The 21,921-nt window shown below is 39.3% G+C and overlaps 1 protein-coding gene across 1 annotated transcript in view; it reads left to right on the plus strand.

Moving 5' to 3' along the window:
* The first annotated feature begins 6,346 nt into the window (after positions 1–6,346).
* Positions 6,347–21,921, plus strand: part of LOC126298589 (cysteine-rich hydrophobic domain-containing protein 2-like) — a 50,795-nt gene continuing 35,220 nt past the window's right edge. The window contains exons 1-2 of the mRNA XM_049989960.1: positions 6,347–6,694; positions 6,933–7,143. Coding sequence (XP_049845917.1) covers positions 6,573–6,694; positions 6,933–7,143 — 333 coding nt within the window. The 5' untranslated portion in view covers positions 6,347–6,572. The remainder of the gene's footprint in view (positions 6,695–6,932; positions 7,144–21,921) is intronic.

Below are 21,921 nucleotides of genomic sequence, written 5' to 3' on the forward strand. Positions count from 1 at the left end.
GGGCCAACACCCGGCATCATGGTGTGGGGAGCGATCTCCTACACTGGCCGTACACCTCTGGTGAATGTCGAGGGGACACTGAATAGTGCATGGTACATCCAAACCGTCATCGAACCCATCGTTCTACCATTCCTAGACCGGCAAGGGAACTTGCTGTTCCAACAGGACAATGCACGTCCGCATGTATCCCGTGCCACCCATCTTGCTCTAGAAGGTGTAAGTCAACTACCCTGATCAGCAAGATCTCCGGATCTGTCCCCCATTGAGCATGTTTGGGACTGGATGAAGCGTCGTCTCACGCGGTCTGCACGTCCAGCACGAACGCTGGTCCAACTGAGGCGCCAGGTGGAAATGGCATGGCAAGCTGTCCCACAGGACTACATCCAGCATCTCTACGATCGTCTCCATGGGAGAATAGCAGCCTGCAATGCTACGAAAGGTGGATATACACTGTACTAGTGCCGACATTGTGCATGCTCTGTTGCCTGTGTCTATGTGCCTGTGGTTCTGTCAGTGTGATCATGTGATGTATCTGACCCCAGGAATGTGTCAATAAAGTTTCCCCTTCCTGGGACAATGAATTCACGGTGTTCTTATTTCAATTTCCAGGAGTGTGTATTTAGAGTTAGCTGCCATTCTTTACACCAATCACATATCCTGTCCAAGCCATCTTGTATCCTCCTACAGGCACTCAACGACGACACCTTCCCGTACACCACAGGATCATCAGCAAACAGCCGCACATTGTTATCCACCCTATCCAAATGATCATGTATGTAGATAGAAAACAACAGTGGACCTACCACTCTTCCCTGGGGCACTCCAGATGATACCCTCACCTCCTATGAACATAATGAAGTACCTCGAAGAAAACGATTTATTGACACAGAGTCATCACGGTTTCAGAAAATATCGTTCTTGTGAAACACAACTAGCTCTTTATACTCATTAAGTAATAAGTGCTATCGACAGGGGATGTCAAATTGATACCATATTTTTAGATTTCCAGAAGGTTTTCGACACCGTTCCTCACAAGCGTCTTCTAACTAAACTGCTTGCCTACGGAGTATCGCCTCAGTTGTGCGACTGGATTAGTGATTTCCTGTCAGAAAGGTCACAGTTCGTAGTAATAGACGGAAAGTCATAGAGTAAAGCAGAAGTAATATCCGGCGTTCCCAAAGGAAGTGTTATAGGTCCTCTATTGCTTCTGATCTATATTAACAACATAGGAGACAATCTGACTAGCTGTCTTAGATTGTTTGCAGATGATGCTGTCATTTACCATCTTGTTAAGTCATCAGATGATCAAAAGTACTTACAAAATGATTTAGATAAGATATCTGTATGGTGTGGAAAGTGGCAATTGACCCTGAATAAAGACAAGTGTGAAGTTATTCACATGAGTACTAAAAGAAATCAGCTAAATTTCGATTACGCGATAAGTCACACAAATCTGAAGGCTGTAAATTCAACTAAATACTTAGGGATTACAATTACAAATAACCTAAATTGGAATGATCACGTAGATAATATTGTGGGTAGGGCAAACCAAAGACTGTGATTCATTGGCGGAACACTTAGAAGGTGCAACAGGTCTAATAAAGAGATTGCGTACACCACGCTTGTCCGCCCTATTCTGGAGTATTGCTGTGCAGTGTGGGTCCGCATCAGCTGGGACTGACGGATGACATCGAAAAAGTACAAAGAAGGGCAGCTAGTTTTGTACTATCGCGAAATAGGGGAGATAGTGTCACAGACATGAATTGGAGTGGCAATCATTAAGACAAAAGCGTTTTTCGTTGCGACGGGATCTTCTCATGAAATTTCAATCACCAGTTTTCTCCTCCGATTGCGAAAACATTCTGTTGGCAACCACCTACACAGGGAGAAATGATCCTCACGATAAAATAAGAGAAATCGGGGCTCGCACAGAAAAATTTAAGTGCTCGTTTTCCCCGCGTGCCGTTCTAGAGTGGAACGGTAGAGAGACAGCTTGAAGGTGGTTCATTGAACCCTCTGCCAAGTGCTTTATTGTGAATAGCAGAGTAATCACGTAGATGTAGATGTATCCGGTGCAGGTGTGGTGTTGGGTGTTGTATGTCTTGGCTGCATGTCTATTGCTGGGAATGTTTGTTGTGTGTGTGCGCAGCTCTGAGGCTCCTCTGACCGTACTGCGCTGCTGGGGCTGCCAGCTACAATTCCAACAAAGGATATTCCACTCCTTACTGAGCTCGGGGGCTGTTCGGAACTGCGATGGTGGTAGTTTTTGCATGTTAGTTATTTTGCGCCTCTGAGCCTCCTTGTATGCAATACACCCCATGTAGTGGGCCGGATAGGCTGCACCTCAGTTGGCGTATTTGCGAGATGCTGTGGTGTGGAGTTTACACTGTTGAGTCGTGTGGCTACCATAGCGTTTGTGGCAAGGGGGAGCGAGCCCCTATCTGATACCTACATGTGCAAATCGCTGGCAGTTGTGGCATTGTTGGGGGATGTGTGGCATGTTGTAAACCTCTACATTGGCGACCATGTGAAGAACTAATTTTAACTTCAGCAGGCCGGGGGATTTGGCCGTGTCGGCCAGCTCCACCATGTGCTTATATGATTTACACGAATACACTCCCACCCAAGGGCAGTGAGTTCCTTGTGTACTGTCTCGATCGGGGTTCAAGAGTCTACACCCTTGATTACGTACTGCTGGGTGTTTTCCAAGACTGTCCTGTACGTCAAGTTTTCTAACTTTCTTTTTTTTTAGTAAGTTCAGCAGGTTTGTATAACCTGACTTGTTCGCCACGTACAATGTGGCGTGGTCCCTGTGAGTTTGAACCAGTATGTAGTGGGGTTGTGCTTGTTATTAAACTCTTAAAGAGACTAAGGTCTCCATAGTTCTAGGAAGCCAGCCGAGGACTTGTTTGGATTGTGCGTAGCTGCTTGTGTACTTGAGTATGCTGCAGCTGCAGGGTTGTTTGTATTGTTTCCTATGCTGCTGTTGTTGCTATTTTGCGTTGTCGGAGTTGGAGGAAGCACTCAGCAGTTGCCTCGTGATTTTGTGGGCTCACTTGTTTGTGTGTTTTTACAGGGTGTGTGTCATGGACCAACCTGCTCCCACCGTCTGTCTTCATTGCTGACTGTGTCTTCTGTCGGCTCTGGCTCCGGCTTTGTCGGTATCTGAGCCACCAGAGGTGTTAGCGAGGGCTTGGCTAATGTATTTTTGGCAGGCACTTATGTGTGTGGTGCTAGTGTCGGTGTTTGTGTGTGTTCACTCTGCATGAGCAGCTCGGTCAGCTTTTGCCGCTCAGCGATCTGCTGATCCTTTGAGGCAACTGCCTCTTGGAACGCGGAGAGTGGGACGAAGATGCTAGTGGGAACAGCCGGCATTCCCGCTTCTTGTGCTGCAGCTTTGCTGCGGGTTACTGGAGGGTATATGCAGGAAGGATTGGACATCTTTCCTGCATAAGGATGTTTTATTTGGATAGATTCAAAAGGGGGTGTACGACAATTCTGCTTCTTTCGAAAACGATAACTTTTGCTTTTTTGGCGAGAATGCAATATTTTTTGTGTAGCTATAGAAGAAGGGGCAACGGCTTTGCTGCAATTGATACACCGGTTCCTGTCAGATCATCGAAGTTAAGCGCTGTCAGGCGTGGCCGGCACTTGGATGGGTGACCATCTGGGCCGCCATTCACTGTTGCCAATTTTCGGGGTGCGCTCAGCCTTGTGATGACTATTGAGCAGCTACTCGACAGACTAGTAGCGGCTCCGGTCAAAGAAAACCATCATAACGAAAGGGAGAGCGCTGTGCTGACCACATGCCCCTATTATCAGCATCCTCAGCCGATGGGCCACTTGTGCCCTGAAGACGGAGTGCTCTTACAGAAGAAATGAGTCGCAACGGCCTATCTGCGCGAAGTGCAATGCGCGGCACAAAAGTGCGAGGGAAGAAGAGAGCGGCCTACTGTATGTGAGGTTACTCGACGTGAACGGATCCCTGACACTGAAAAACCCTCCCAAAGAACAGGAGAGTCCCGCTGGGGGTTTTTGCAACCGAGGTTACAGTGAGTTGAGCCGAAGCTCTTGCCGCTTAGCGCTCGGAAGCGTTAAGGGGCTTACGTTTGTTCGCGGCGGTCCGAAATATAATGAAATGAAATGGCGTGTGACCGCTCGCTTGGTGCAAGTCTTTCGATTTGACGCCACTTTGGCGACTTGCTCGTCGATGGGGATGAAATGATGATGATTACGACAACACAACACCCAGTCCCTGAGCGGAGAAAATCTAGGACCCAGCCAGGAATCGAACCCGGGTCCTTAGGATTGAAAGTCTGTCACACTGACCACTTTTTTTTAACTCAGTTTTTTTATTACAGAGGACACATTACCCTCTGACCGAACACGCTGAGCTACCGTTTTGGCTAAATTGTTCGTGGCGGAAGTCCGATGAGAGCTGTTCAGGTTCTTTGTTGATCCGTTCACTCAGTTTTTTTTTTTTTTTTTTTTTATCACAGAGGGTAGCTAACCCTCTGACCGAGCACGCTGAGCTACCGTGCCGGCGATTAAAACTGTGTGCCGGGCCGAGACTCGTGGCGCAAGAGTGCGCGGGAAGAAGAGAGCGGCCTACTGTGCACGAGGTTATCTGACGTGAACGGATCCCTGACACTGAAAAACCCTCCCAAAGAACAGGAGAGTCGCGCTGAGCCGAAGGTCTTGCCGCTTAGCGCTCGGAAGCGTTAAGCGGCTTACGTTTGTTCGCGGCGCTCCGAAATGTAATGAAATGAAATGTGACGAGGGCCTCCCGACCGCTCGTCTGGTGCAAGTCTTTCGATTTGACGCCACTTCGGCGACTTGCGCGTCGATGGGGATGAAATGATGATGATTACAACACAGCACCCAGTCCCTGAGCGGAGAAAATCTCCGACCCAGCCGGTAATCGAACCGGGCCCTTACGATTGGCAGTATGTCGCGCTGACCACTCAGCTAGCGAAGAGCGTCACTCGCAGATATGCCTGTTATAGCTTATTACCGACCACTCCGTAGATCTATGATCGGGCAGCTACGCCAGGTGCAGAGAGATCAGCGGTCCGCTCGGGTCGGCTGCTCGACTGCAAATACTTGAGAAAACGAAACTCCCCGCCTTCTTTAATACCGGCGGGTTCGCCCCTCCTGGCATCTAATGGCCAGTTTCGCATTACATATGAGGGTCCAGATACTTTTGATCAGATAGTGTACCAGTGTTTCGGTGGTCTTCAAGGTCTTACCCCCATGCAAATAATAATTATACACCGTATTGTAAGTTAGTCAGTACAACAATAGCTAAACTATTATACGCCATCTTCCAGTGTCATAATACGCTATTTACATCGAAACGGCCGCAAGATAATAAATCCTACCATTATTAGCAGCTGAAACGAATGTACCAGGTGGACAGATAAGGCATTCTGCCTCAGAGTTGATTCTTCCTGTCCTGTAGTCGGGAAATCGTTTTTGTAATTCGTCTCCAGAGACACATTTGCGTTTTTTTCATGATTTCGATTAAACATTAACAGTGCTTCCCTTTACAAAAACCAACAAGCAACTGAGCGTAGAGCAATCGAAAATAATCATTCTAGTTAGAAATTATTAGAAGCCGAGGTATCTTTGCATTGTTGCATACGTAATGCTTTTACCAGACCACCTCGCAGCTACTATTTCACGATAATTGCCGAGCTAGTTATTTCAATTGCTCTGAAATCGCAACTTCAGCTCGGCGCGGCGGCGACATAGAAAAGAGCAAAGCGTGGAAAAAGTACCACATTGTTGTAAGAAAGGTTCAGACGTTTAGATTTTGCGAATTTGAGAGTTCAGAAAGTTGTATTTGCGCACTTTCAAGTTGAAGCAATTGTGTAACTCTAAAATAAGAACATTTCTCCACTTTCTTGAAAACCTACCTGGACAATTTTTAGGGTCCAAGAAAGAGGAGACGTCCAGGTAAAAAGAGGACGTCTGGTAACCCTAAATAAAACGAAATTCGTATGGTGATTTAAATGAATAGTTGTCAAACAGACTAGTTTAAATACTTTCAATAGCTGTAAAGCAACTAAAGGCATTATTGCTACACAAATGAAGAATTTCCTGAACAATATGTGCCACTAGGTCACACAACTGTTTTAAAACAATCTTCCGAAGTAAAGTTGAGCACTAGTTTAGAACACGGCTTGTGAAATGGCTTCATAAGAGAGAAATTTTATTACACGTTTCAAAATGCTAGTTTTCCAGCGTAATTAGAGTGTAACGATGCTCAGGTAGTTAAAATTTTCTTAACTGCCATGAGAAGATTGTTTGATTTTATTTACTTTTCTTCTGCACTCTGTTTACCATTTTGGGTAGAACCTTATGGCTACGTGGACTGTTTCTTATAGAGCTGAGATTTATCTATAAAGTATTAATTGCCAAGAACGGGCTGTTACAAATCGTTTAGCATCTTTGGTTCCATTCAGCAGAGTGAGCAGCCTTTCATTTTCGTAGAGTTGGCAGAGGGCATATCACGCATTATTTGTTTTGATGCTGATTTCGTTTCTCAACATAGTCATAAATGTAGTGTCATGGCTGACTTCGATGCAATTTACGAAGAAGAAGAAGAGGAGGTTGAAGTTCCATATGAAGAAAGCTATGTTACCCTTGTCCCAGACCCAGTTGTTGTTCGTGGAGCAGGCAATATGACGGTGTAAGTGTTGCGCGTTTCAGGAATATTTGGAAACTCATGTTCGCACCAGTGATTACAGTTTGCATAATAATAGTATATTTATGTATACTTAACGTGAAACTGAAGTGCAGTGAGAAATATGTTGTTTAATCTTGATAAACATATTTACGACGAGTCCTGTGTGAGGCCGTTAAAGCTCTGTTGGTCTTCAAAACAATGTGGAATATGCATATTAACCATTCCTTTTGTTCTCTGGCAGGTTTGGGTTAAGCAACAGGTTTGAAGCAGAATTCCCAAATGGCCTTGTTTCTCGTGTCGCTCCGGAAGAATACAAGGCAACAATTATGCGTGTGAACAGTGTTTTGAAGAAAACCTTGCCTGTCAACGTGAAGTGGCTGTTTTGTGGCTGTGTTTGCTGTTGCTGCACGTTAGGCTGTTCCTTGTGGCCTGTAATCTGCCTCAGCAAACGGGTATGAGTGAAACAAGTTTTTCAGTTATTTAGTTGCATGTTCTGTAGCTCATGCTCATCATTTCACCATAGACCTAAGTGTTATGATTCAGAACATGCCAATTGTGCTATAGTTTGCTAAGGTGGCCATAGAAAACCTGTATTCTTCTGGAAATTTAAAAGTGCAGAATTGATTCCTATGTATACTCAAGAATTATTTCCACGGGCAGATTGTTAAAGAGTTTCATAGCTGTATCTTTCACTCCTCTCTCTGTTAGATTCACTGGAGTAAAGTGCAGATCATTTTCCTTCTATTATCTCTGTTAATATAGAAATGCTGTGTTTTAATAACAGATCTCACCAGTGAGTCGTTTTACAGCTGTGGTTAATACTCCCCAATTGCTTTGACCGATGCCCTCAAGAGATATAGATGGCAACCCCATATATTAAGTTAATTACTTTCTTTGATACAATGAATACTTTTTTTGCTTATGTGAGGCATTACTGCAGTATATGCTCTGTACTATATGACTTCAGTGAATAAAAAGTCATCTTAGTCATTTCTTTGTTTTTGAAGGTTACAGTTATTCTTATGGAAAAAGTTGGTAAATCTAAATGCTTTAGCATGCCTGTGGTTGTTCTGGTTGTTTTCATCAATACTGATATCCAGAAAGTTCTAACGGTATATTGTTTGTTATTTGTTGATAGTATATAAAATTAATAAAACAGTTGAACAAGCTCTTTCTTCTCTCCTCCCTACCCACTCTCCCAAGTGCAGAATTAGTTCATTTGTGGAAAATCAATTAACAGTTTTATCAGTTATGGGAAATTTCCCAGATTGATAAATCTGTGTATTGTTTGACAATAATGCATAATGTATAATCTGCAAAAGGGACTAGTTTTGTCTCCTGATTCAAGTCATTACTACAGTGCAAGAACAAGAAACCTGTGGCACTCTCGTTGTGATTTGTCCCTTTCAGGTGATAGGTTGTCTGTGTTTGTGCCGTTATCTCAATGTCCTAGTGTAATTTTCTGTGCCCTCTTTCTTATATAGCAACCTACCAAGTCATGTGCTTAAACATGTAGCCCAAAAATATTTTATTTCCGTAATAGAACATATTGAATGTCACAATCAAACACCTTCAATAAGTCAACTGGGTCCTACCCTGTGAGTGGTTAAATTTATTCCTTGTATTATTGAAGAGTATTCTGTACTGATCTGATATCATAAATGGATCTGTCAAATGCTAAGACTGCTGTAGTGTAAAGTTGAGTGAGGCATGTAATTTCATAATATAAACCCAATTTTCACAGGAGAGAGAGATTACTGTAAACTGTGTGTACTGTTTCCCTAGGTCATTCTTTAAGTAGCTCTGTTTACACATTTCTCTTTTGTTGGACAAACTTCGAAAAAGAAAAGGGGCAGAACACTTGGTATGGATGTCTACATTAACTCAGATTAAAGCAGGTGTATCTATTTTTGAAACTTGTCTGTTTACAATGTAAGTGGTGTTTTTGGTATTATTTAGGTTATTTGCAGTGAATTGTCTATAGATAGGCCTAACAGGCAATTCGGTATTACTAATAATGTAAATTTTATGTAAATGTGGAGGTTGCTATGTTTAAAGCAAAACTTCTAAAATTGTCAAGCAGTTCTACTTTTAACAATGAACAAAATATTTTATAATTTTGTACACGGCTGTGGCAGCAACTGTAGAATGAAATCTTCTTGTAGGAATAGTAAACAGCCAATCAGTTGCAAATTAGAAGCTTTATATTTCTGTTTGCTGATGACACTAGCTTGGTAGTAAAGGATGTTGTGTGCAATATTGAGTCGGTTTCAAGTAGAGCAGTACATGACCTCAGTTCATGGCTTGCAGAAAATAAACTAACGTTAAATCACAGTAAGACTCAGTTTTTACAGTTCCTAACACACAATTCGACAAAACCTGACGTTTTAATCTTACAGAACGGGCATATGATGAGTGAAACTGAACAGTTCAAATTCCTAGGTGTTCAGATAGATAGTAAGCTGTCGTGGAAAGCCCACGTTCAGGATCTTGTTCAAATACTTAATATTGCCATTTTCACTATTCGAACGGTATCGAAAATGAGTGATATTTCGACACATAAATTAGTCTACTTTGCTTATTTTCATTCACTTATGTCGTATGGTGTTATGTTTTGGGGTAACTCTTCCCATTCTAGAAGGATATTTTTGGCCCAGAAATGGGCGGTTCGGGCAATAAGCGGTGTGAGAACCTCTTGTCGACCTCTGTTCACGAGTCTGGGTATTTTGACATTGGCCTCTCAATATGTATATTCCTTAATGTCGTTTCTTGTTACCAATATTAGTTTATTTCCAACAATAAGCAGCTTCCACTCGGTTAATACTCGGCAGAAATCAAACCTCCATTTGGATCGGACTTCCTTAACTCTTGTGCAAAAAGGTGTGCAGTATACTGCTGCATCCATTTTCAATAAGCTGCCACTCGAATTCAAAAATCTTAGCAGTAATCAAATTGAAACTGAAGAGTTTCCTCATGTGTCACTCCTTCTATTCTGTCAAGGAGTTCCTTGAAAAAGTAAGATGGTTCTCATGGTATTGCTGATGGCGCTCGCTTAAACTTATGGATTGATTTTCTTTCAGGTTCATGAACATTTATTTTTATCTGTTATTACTTTTTATGTTGTAAGTTCATGTACTGGCACGTTCCATGACCTTGGAGATTTGCTCCTCAATTTGGTTCTACAGAACTTGACATTTAAATTGAAAGAAATGGTTTCAATGTTTACAAAAGTCTCATTCAGAAGGAAATATAGACAATCTAAGCAAGTTAACAGTGACATGTGAGCGCGCGCGTGTACGTACACACACACACACACACACACACACACACACACACACACACACACACACACACAGTTGACGAATACAAAATAACTTTTTCAGGCTTTCTGGATTACAACAGAGACTAGAATACTTAGCACTTTTGCATAAAGAAAGAGTTACAAGCTTGGCCTGCTAGAAGAATTAGAGATTTTTATATGTTTTACTCACAAAGTTGGATCAGATTTAAATAAACAGGTTCAACTCAAAAATAGAAATTGTCTACAGTTTCAGACCTCTACTTTTGTTAACATAGCAGGGAAATGACGGTCTTCCATGTGACTGTAGATTAAGTCATTTTCCTTGCGTGTTAATGCTAGTGGTACTTGCATTTCTTCTTTGTTATGGTGTAAGTTATACTTCTAGAGGTTTTATGTTCATAGTTTTTTTCAATTGTGTTGTATTTGATAGTATTGTACGTTTTATCATATTCTTCCCCTCCCCGCACCCTCCCTCACCATCTCTTTCCTTCCCTCCCTCTGCCCACATTCATCTCCCCTTTCACTCTCTTCTTCCCACCTGCCATCCCCACCCTGGTTCCTTTTGCTATTGTTTCTATTTCCACTATTCATAGTTTTACATAATTTGTTTTTACTACATTTACTTTTGATAATTTATTATTTGTTACTATTTTATTAATTTTAAATGTGTACACAACTGATTATGAGCGGGTTTTTAATTTTAACTTTTGAAGCAAATTTGGCATGATAGTTTCAATCACTACCATGCACCCTCCTTGTTCATACTGCTAGTACCCTCTCTTGCCAGAAGCTTTCTTTAGCTCGAGTGTTGCATATGTAACACTAGTGCACTAGCTGCACATTGATTTGGAAGTATCATGTGACAAGAACCATGTATTATGTGTTCAATATATTATGGAGGTGAAATTGTATGTTTGACTGATGCCTGTCAGCTGTATTTTAACATACCTTTGCCACAACATGTAATTCAACAAGTCAGAATAGTTTTTTGTTTTTGTTGACGAGATATGGTTCTGTGTGTGTCTATATATGATCTTAATACATTTTTACTGGTAACTTACTTAGGTTGTCTAAATTTCCTTCTGAATAAGATATTTTTTTATAAAAACAGTGAAACCATGGTAAAGGGGTTTTAATAAACCTTCCAGTTTGCAACTGATTGACCGTTTACTATTTCTGCAGCAAAATACGATTTTATGTAACTTGGACTAAAAGTACATGTGACTTCACAAAAGTTTCTCAATACAGTTTGTCTTGTGTCCAATAGAACTTACTGTTGATCTATAAAATAAGACAAAAACTAGGCAACTGCAATATGCCTAAGAGTTGTAGAACGTGTCCTGTTGGCTGACACACCCATAGAGGTGTTGACACTGTTTGAAGGTGGTGTATTGAATGGCCGTATATTTGGAAATGTGCACCAAATGATGTGCACATTCACATTTGAAATGTAATAAAGTTTTTCAGTACTAATATGTATGCAGGCTCGGAATGTTTTTAATGTTATTTAGTTGGTGGACTCTCACTGCTTGCATGGATGAATGGGAGAGACTTTGGTGCAAGAGAGATTTGGAATTTCTTGTTTTTATCCAGAGTTTGAAGCATCACATATTCATTGTTTTCTTTCCCAGTAAACAGTTTACATCAGTAACACATAATTACGGTCTGTTACTTTTCTTTCATGTTAGACATTAAATGCATGTTGTTTGTGTAGTGTTGGGGGATTTTTTTCTTTCCATAGATGTAGTGTGGTTTAAAGGTGAAGTAGTTTATGATGATAATCTAAGATTCTTTATTATTACCAATTGCGGGTTAAGTATTAGTCTTGATGTTCCCGTGCTTTTGCATAATATTCAGAATATTTCAATACAGTTTTTTAAATGCTTGCAATTTATTGCCTGGAAGTTGTCCATGAGCTACAGTGCTAAACAGGAAATTTATCATTCAGTTGTATGTTCCCATTGTGCTGTTGAATTTTAGAGTATGAGAGAACTGTCAAAGTTGTAGGTAGCACAAACCTTATTCACAGACAGTATTTCTCTAGGTCTACATGCCAGAGAATGACCTGAGGAAATTTTGCTGAGACCTCTGTCATTCTGTTGGCTTAAGACTACCCCCCCCCCCCCCCTCTCTCTCTCTCTCTCTCTCTCTCTCTCTCTCTCTCTCTCTCTCTCTCTCTCTCTCTCTCTCTGTGTGTGTGTGTGTGTGTGTGTGTGTGTGTGTGTGTGTGTGTGTGTGTGTGTGTGTTGGGGGGGGCATATTTTTTGATACGGTGTTTGTCCATCATGTTCCTTGAAGATTTGTACTATAGGGGCCAAGGTACATGTATGAACACAACATCATAAAATACACATTACTTGCTTCTTCTAATTCATGCCAGAGTTGGTAAATGTTATAAGTCCAAAAGTTAAAAGTTCAGTCCTTTGACATGCCTGTGCAATTTTCATGACAGTTTCTGTGATCTTCACCTCTGACATTGCTTTGGCATATTGGACAGCATTTCATACTACATTTTAAGTAAAACGGTTTGATAAGTTTCTTCAGAAGTCAAAGATAGTTGAGGTCATACTACCCCTTTGCAGATGAAAACACTTTGATTTTCAAATCAACCTGTTGCGTTCATGACTCGCTTATGTTTACCTGTTAAATTGGGCAGAATGATGTAACAAAAGATTTGGTTGTTTTTCTGGATAGAACAGTTACAGATAACGAATCATTTATCCAGCTTCAGGGTTTTTATTGATTACCAGAGGCTTGGTCCATATTAAGTCAGCTCAGGGTTATATTGTCCAATATTTATTATTTTTTGTCAGTTGTGTGCACCCATGGAGTAAATTAAAGTTCATATTCTTTTAATGTGTTGATCCTGTGCTCTTCAAATGTTAAGACATGGAAACAAAAAAAATTATTATTTGGAAAAGTCAAGAAGCAAATATGCATATGGCTTGCATGCCAATGATTCTGAGTAGCTGAAATTTATGTCATTAAAAGGGCTTTGTTTAAGCTTTAATTTTATTCACATCAAAATATACTGTAAGATTTGTTTGATTATAATAAAATATTTTTTAAAAATTGGGAAATCTGAGGTGCTACTTTCTCTAAAAAGAAGAGAAGTTTTCTTATGCAGCCTATGTATACAAATAGTGGTTCACATTTAAATATGGAGAAAGTATGGTTTCATGAAACATAAAAACATTATATGAAGCAAAAGAACTAAAATCTATCAGTAACAAACAGCGAAATCTATCCTTTTCATCAAACACAAGCTGAGGTATTGGGCTTCCCATGAATTGAAAAACATGTTTATTAATTATTTATTATGTACCCAACAAGATATTTAAATAATAAGTTGCCTAAAATAAATAACTTCATAAGAATATAATAGAGGGAAACGTTCCACATGGGAAAAAATATATCTAAAAATAAAGATGCTGTTACTTACCAAACGAAAGCGTTGCTATGTTGATAGGAGACAATAAAAAACACAAAAACACACACACAAATTTCAAGCTTTCGCAATTCAAGGTTGCTTCGTCAGGAAAGAGGGAAGGAGAGGGAAAGACGAAAGGTTCTCTCTCTCTCTCTCTCTCTCTCTCTCTCTCTCTCTTTCTGTGTTTTGTGTGTGTGTGTGTGTGTGTGTGTGTGTGTGTGTGTGTGTGGGGGGGGGGGGGGGGGGGTAAGTCTTTCCACTCCCGGGATTGGAATGACTCCCTTAAAACCCACATCCTTTCGTCTTTCCCTCTCCTTCCCTCTTTTCTGACCAAGCAACCTTGGGTTGCGAAAGCTAGAAATTTGTGTGTGTGTGTGTGTTTTTTATTGTCTCCTATCAACATACCAACGCTTTCGTTTGGTAAGTAACAGCATCTTTATTTTTAGATATACAGCTTCGTAAGAATATATTTAAGGTTTTAAATGGTGGTGGTACCAGTAGAAAGATACTTTTACATATCCAGTGAAATTGAAACCATTGGTTACTTTCTTTCTTTCTTTTTTTTCCCCACATGTTTGTGAGTTTCAGAGAATTTTTGTTATTGTTGCAGCCAATTATACAGGGTGATCAATTGATGGTGACTGGGCTAAATATCTCATGAAATAAGCGTCAAACGAAAAAACTGCAAAGAACGAAACTTGTATAGCTTGAAGGGGGAAATCAGATGGTGTTACGGTTGGCCCGCTAGATGGCGCTGCCATAGGTCAAACGGATATCAACTGCGTCCGCATTGGCGGAATGTTACGTGATACCACGTACTTATACATTTGTGACTACTACAGCGCAATCTACCACAAAGCGAAAAAAGTGCTCCAACTAAAACATTCATATTTCTTTACGTACTACACGAATATGTAATAAAAAATGGGGGTTCCTATTTAAAAAAACGCAGTTGATATCCATTTGACCTATGGCAGTGCCATCTAGCAGGCCAGCCATAGCGCCATCTGGTTTCCCCCTTCAAGCTAGAGGAATTTCGTACTGTGTAGTTTTTTCATTTGATGCCTATTTCGTGAGATATTTGGCCCGGTCACTATCAGTGGACCACCCTGTATAAAGTAGAAAGTGATTCAGTTCTGCACGGTGATGTAGTCCGTTAGTGCATGTCTCGTAGATTAATTGCTGAGAAATTAGAATGTGTCAAATGTGGAAGTTTAAAGAGTCATTTAAGAGTCAAAGGTGTGTGTGGATGGAAGTTCAGTAATAGCTCTTGCTTCTCGTAGTGTTCTATTAGAAGTTATTTAAGAATTTATGAGCGTACATCAAAATTTACGTACCGAGAACTGGATTTGGTTAAGCAAACTGTTTGATGGGAGACAATTTTGTGTAGAAGTTTAAGTGGAAATCTGCTTGAGACAGAACAAGAAACATGACAGATTGTTGAGATTGATGAATCTCAGCTCGTTATGAAGTAGTTTGGGAGATGGAATACAAAAAAAACTGGAAGATACGTGTTTGGCAGTATCCAGAGAGGTACAAACAAATTTTTGTTGTTGTGTGTAGGCATTCAAAAGCCGTTACTTTAAAAATTATTAAAGAGAATATTTTACCAGGGATAGCAGTGATATCTGACAGTTTCCCCGCATATAAATGTCTAAAAAAACAAAGGTTTCCAGACCTTAATGTAAATCACAAGTTGACTTTAAAGTATCCAAAGACAGGTTCCCATTCAAATACCATAGAGAGCACATAGGGTGCCATTAAAGGTCCCAGCATGGCACAAGAGAGTGCAAGACATTCTTCGATAGCTGTCTCTTCGAATGTGTGTGGAGGAAACAAAATGGACATTTGTCGGGCTTGTTTTTATGTATTTTGCAAGCAGCTGCATTGGTGTCTAGTCCAAATGAATAAAATTTGTTGCAGTTTCATTTTTGCTTTGTTTTCACTATTAATTGTTATTACTAAATAGAACAGCAATTCTGTTAACATATTTTGATGTCACAACTACTTGGGAGATGTGAAAGTGTGCGTGGGTGTTGGCAAAGCCAATGATTCTGAAAGTCAATCCGAGGTCTGGGTTAAGTTGGAATATGACAGTTTCACTCACAAAAATAGTGCACCAAGCAAGGTGGTGCAGTGGTTAGCACACTGGACTGGCATTTGGGAGAATGACGATTCAATCCCACGTCTGGCCATCTTGATTTACGTTTTCCTTGATTTCCCTAATTGTTCCTGGCAAATTCCAGGATGGTTCCCTTGAAAGGGCATGGCCGACTTCCTTCCCCATTCTTCCCAAATCCTGTGAGACCAATGACCTCGCTGTTTGGTTTCCTCCCCCATAAACTATTATAATAAACTTTCTTGTAACGAATATTTCACTATTTTCCAAACATGTCACACATTAAGAAACTGTTGTTAGGTAGCATTCTGTTTGCACAGCATCATTTGCCTGTATGTGAGGCGAGCAGGAATTACATTAATAATCTTCATTGTTAGAAGTATTTATTGCTTTTTCCTAATCAATTGCGAATAACAAAGTTAGAGATAGGTTTGGAGCTAAAAACACATGTTAAATTGCTGTGAGTAATACAAACAGCAGTTAAAACAATTGTAATCTTTGTCAGGAATTCTCATTGCTCTTTTTGAATGTATTGTGGGTTACAAGGCTTTCCTTAGGTTACTAGATACCAGCTCAATTTAAATAGCTGTGACTGAAACAAGAAGCAATTAAATTTAAAATCCTAATTCACAGCAATGTTTCACTCTTTCCACCCTGACAGCTGAAACACTCTTTCATTGCTTTGGTTTGTCTCGGGAAGCGCTGACAACTTTCCTGCACAATACAGCTAAGTATGCCACTGACGTATTCTAGGCTTTCATCATGGTATCTCGTCCTAAGTAACTGTTTACACTTTTCCAGTAGGTTTGGAAAAGAATAAAAAATGAAACAATAGATCGCTTTGGATAAAGAACACTTAATGCCGAATTTCCTGTTTGGTCATTTTCGAGAAAGTAAGAAATGTGTTACCAACTTCGAGAACAAAATTATTGGATTAGACATTTGTAACATCTACATCACAATGTACTACTCCAGAAGCTATCTTATAGTGTGTGGTGGAGGGTGCCCTATACCACTACTATTCGTTTCTTTTCCTGTTCCACTCACAGATAGTGAGGGAAAAACGACTGTCTGTGTGCCCCTATATGAGCCCTAGTCTTTCTAATCTCATCTTTGTGATCCTACATGAAATGCACATTGGTGACAGTAGAATTGTTCTGCAGTCAGCCTTAAATGGTGGTTCTCTAAAGTTTCTCAATAGTGCTCCTCGAAAAGAGTGTCGCCTTCTTTCCAGTGATTCCCATTTGAGTTCCCGAAGCATCTCCATAATACTTGCGTGTTGTTCAAACCTATTGGTAACAAATCTAGCAGCCCACCTCTGAATTCACTGACAGTCAAATCTTCTGAGCAAGTATGGTGTTTAGAAATGATTTTGCATAAATGATTTACCGTTAAGGAGTATTACTTAAGTTCAGTATGAAATTCAGGCACAGGAATAAGAAAATACTTTGAGTACCTTCAATGATTTTAGAATTGATGAATCAGGGCAGTAGCTTGTCACATTGTCTGTTCCTCTGTTGTTCAAAATTCAAAGTGGATGCCAAGAATGGTTTTTTTATGGAAAACGGTACAACTCCTTAGGCATTAGGATGTGATTTTCATATGATCTCTGTAAACTTGCTGTAGAACCAACACATGAGGTCATCAGTCCCCTAGACTCTAGACTTAGAACATCACACACATCCATGTCTGAGGCAGGATTCAAACCTGCGACTGTAGCAGCAGCGTGGTTCCAGACTGACACGCCTAGAACCTCTCAGCCACACCAGCCAGCCCCAAGCCCATTGCAAGCCTTGTTTTAATAAACATTCTGAAGACATGTAATAAGAAAATGTTCTTCATTTTTATAGTGTGGGGCATTACCATCATAAAAGTAGAACATATTTGGCATGTAGTAATTCCATGGAAACATTGTGATTACAAAACACTTTATTCATGACACGCTTTAAGTAATCACCATCTTGTCAAATAGTCTTAGGAAAGCTCATACAGTTGATCAGTACAAGAAAAATATACAATCTCATGTGCTGTTGCCATTGGGTGTATTTGCAAAAGATGTTGTTTTGATATGTCACATGCCAGTATAACACATTTCTTTTATGTTAGGCAATTTTTCCTTTAAAACTGAGACCACCTTTGATAGGAAAACATATGCCAGTGTGTTGTGTTCTAAGCATTCCGAAATTAAGGCTCAGTTCAGATGTTTTCAATTCTGTGTTATCTTCACTGTAGTCCACAAGAAAAGGATGCAGTGTGGTTGGCTATTCCATGTAATAGGAACTATTAAGTGAAATCAGTGTTGGCCAGTGGTATAGTCAATAGTTGATTTACCTTTCAACACAGCCTTTTCCCATCTTAAAATTATTAAAGGCAATCAGAAATTAGTAGTAAATGCACATATTTCAGAGAAAGTAAAAGAGGGATTTTTGATATTTTAGAAAAGAAATTGTTTGCATTTTAGTAACTTTATTTTTTTCAAAATCCCTTCACTAAAAAAGGACTAGCATGGTAGTATTTGTTAACGTTATTGTATTTGGACATTGTAAAATATATTTAAAATATCAGAGATAATTGTGACATGAAGTACACAAAAAAAATAACTAATTGAAGTTGTTGGATTTAATGTGGACAAACTCCTAAACAATTTTAGGCACTTGCTAAATGTTCACCACATCAGCTAATAGATTTCCTGCTATTTGATTGCTTATTTACTTGTTCAATTTTTTGTTCTGGTCAAAAACTTTCCTTGAGGTCTTCTTAAATTTGACTGTACACTTTAAATTTTACAACATACACATAACGGTTAAACACAGTGTATCAGTGTGTCACAGGTTTATTACTATAATACATAATAGAAACTGGATAAGAATGTAGGAAAAAAGATACTCTTCAAACTTGCCAAAGATTACAGATCAGAATGTAAAGGTATGTATTTAGTTCCAATCATTCCCAGAGAACATTTTAGCTTTGAATTTAGTGTTTACAACACAGAGGTGGTTGTCTTTGATTTATTGACACGAAGTCAGCATGGATTCAGAAAATATTGTTCTTGCAACAATCAACTAGCTCTTTATACACATGAAGTAATGAGTGCTATTGACCGGGGGTGTCAAATTGATTCCATATTTTTAGATTTCCAGAAGGCTTTAGACACCGTTCCTCACAAGCAGTCTTCTAACCAAACTGCGTGTTGATGGAATATTGCCTCAGTTGTGCAACTGGATTCGTGATTTCGTGTCAGGAAGGTAGTAATCGAGGGAAAGTCATAGAGTAAAACAGAAATAATATCCAGTGTTCCCCAAGGTAGTGTTATATGCCCTCTATAGTTCCTGATCTATATTAACGACATAGGAGGCAATATCAGTAGCTGTCTTAATTGTTTGCAGATGATGCTGTCATTTACCATCTTGTTAAGTCATCAGATGACCAAAATGAATTGCAAAATGATTTAGATAAGATATCTGTAAGATGCGAAAAGGGGCAATTGACCGCGAATAAAGAAAAGTGTGAAGTTATTCACATGAGTACTAAAAGAAATACACTCAATTTAGATTATGCGATATGTCACACAAATCTTGAAGGCTGTAAATTCAACTAAATAATTATGGATTACAATTACAAATACCCTAAATTGGAATGATCACATAGATAATGTTGTGGTTACGGCCAACCAAAGGCTGCGATTCATTGTCAGAACACTTAGAAGGTGCAACAGGTCTACTAAAGAGAGTGCTTACATCACACTTGTCCGCCCTATCCTGGAGTATTGCTATGCAGTGTGGGTTCCGCATCAGGTGGGACTGACGGATGACATCGAAAAAGTACAAAGGGAAGCTTGTTTTGTATTATCGCGAAATAGGGGAGAGAGTGTCACAGACATGATACATGAATTGGAGTGGCAATCATTAAGACAAAAATGTTTTTCGTTGCGACGGGATCTTATGAAATTTCAATCACCAGTTTTCTCCTCCGATTGTGAAAACATTCTGTTGGCACCCACCTACATAGGGAGAAATAATCATCACGATAAAACAAGAGAAATCGGGGCTCGCACAGAAAAATTTAAGTGCTCTTTTTTTGTACGCACCGTTAGAGAGTGGAACGGTAGAGAGACAGCTTGAAGGAGGTTCATTGAACCCTCTACCAGGCACTTCATTGTGAATAGCAGAGTAATCATGTAGATTTAAATGTAGAAATGCTTAAGCACTTTTAGTTTGAATGGGATTGAAGATGATAAAGGATGTGAATGTCACCTGGAGTTGTGATAACTGAGAGAACTCTGAAACATTCTTTGTGTTTGTTAATGACACTTTTACTCCATTTAAGAAATTATAATATCTCTAGAAATTTGTTGACATCAAACACGGGAGCTTCTACTATTCGAGACCTTAACTACTAAAATATCATGGTAGTCAAAGAGGAAAAGTTATCTTTCTTTTTGTTAAGTAAGCACATGGCCCCAGGCCAACAGAAACTGAATTTTCATTCTAGATAACTGTTATCTAGATCTTTAAAGGAGTAACTTAAGAGAGATTTTTGCATTATGTAGAAGTGAGTGTGAAAGGATATGTGATCTGATATGTCTTTCAGCTTAGGAAAGTGATTATAATTTGGTAGGTTTGAACTTAGGTTCCACTTCGTTGGCCCAGTTGTAATCAGCTTGGAGAGATTTGTAAATAAATTTAATAGTCACGTTGAAGATTGAGTATTTAAAGAAGGTAGTTGTAAGAAAAGACTAGTAATCCTAGTGCTGTTATTGACAACTTGTAAGCTCTGATTTGAACCATTTATAGACGGTAATAGAGAATCCCGTTCATTATATTTGCAAGCAGAATGTTAAAAAGAAGTGTCAAAACCTGTACAGCAGTAGAGAACAATTGTAATTGCTTGTTGTCAGAACATAGTTCATTTTTTTTGTTATGTACTGAATGCCACACCAGTACCTGTTACACAAAATGTGTTGATATGGAAAATGAAATAAGATTTGCTGCCAGATTGAAAATATCCTTACAACCACAACACAGTACATTATCTTGTTTGGGATGTCATTTACAGTTATAATAGGATCGTCTGCTGTGTACCAGAGAAACATTGTCGGGCCTTACTGTTAATGTTAGTTACTAATGACTTTTGTTATTTGTGGTTTCAGAGTTTGAGATGTATTAGCCAATAAAATTTCCACCCACTGAAGTTTCCACCAGTGATAGATATGTTAATCTGTTATCCACCAACACCAAAGTATGTGGTTTCTAAGGAGGCTTAAATCATTGGAACTTTCTAGCAGTTAGAAATTTTGACTGCCTTATGAGTAGGTTAAGTATAAAATAATGCTCAGCACCTGTTATGAACTTCCAGCAAAAATTAAATTTTCTGTGATTCACATGTGAAACTTTTGTGGCCTTTCTACAAGCTTCCTCTTGTATGCTTTCAAACTGATAAGCAGATGGTTGATATGTTGGTAATTATAAAGTTTGCATGTGGTAGTTGAGGGACAATAGCTGCTCTCATTTATTATTATTTTTTTATGCACTTGATTTCTTTTATGACTAATTAGTCTAAAATGAGGCACACTGGGATTTAGGTTTAGTTAATTTATGTGTTCCATGGACCATAATTGTGCTCTCTAGGTATGTTATGGTACATTTCAGTTAGTTTACAAATGTGACACTTTTTGTGTTTAATGTTCATCTTATGAGACCTTTAATTTCATGTTATTGCACTGCATTGTTGCCATTATATTTGACTTGGGAACCCAGAATAGAAGGAACATAGTTAGTCCCTGTTTTGTCATACAGATTTAGGTGTTACGTTGTGAAAGTTGGTCTGGTTTCTTGACCAAGGCCATTTCAGGTTTCCGTCACCGTCATTACCAATCTAGCTATTGCACCCTCCCCAGTGACCATCAATGTTTATGTATCAAAGTGATTATTTTAACTTTGCATTGATTGTATTTTTTTGTTAAAAGAATCCTTGCAGTGATGTGAAAACATGTTTTTTCCATGGAAAAAGATTTTATGTTCTCCAGAATGTAGCCAGCCTCAAGCGTTTGCAATTCAAGTAGCACACTGAATGTAAGCTTTTGATTTAACCGTCTTAGATCCGAATTTTTCCTGGAGGAAGGAAAATTTTTCTTTATGTGGTAATGCACATAGGTGAATTTCTAATGATTTTTAGATGCAAGATTTATACAAAAATAAGTACCCATTTTCAAAAGATACATTGTACTCTTGGCTTCATTTTATGGACTAAAATAACTAATGGTGAAATATCCTCTATTGTAATAAATAGAAAAATGATCATTCAATAACTACCGTGCAAAATAACAATTTCAGTTATACAGTGGAATGTAGCGAACCAGCCACATCTGTCTATTCTGGTAA

This window comes from Schistocerca gregaria, chromosome X (genome assembly GCF_023897955.1).
Source record: "Schistocerca gregaria isolate iqSchGreg1 chromosome X, iqSchGreg1.2, whole genome shotgun sequence".
Taxonomy (NCBI): Eukaryota; Metazoa; Arthropoda; class Insecta; order Orthoptera; family Acrididae; genus Schistocerca; species Schistocerca gregaria.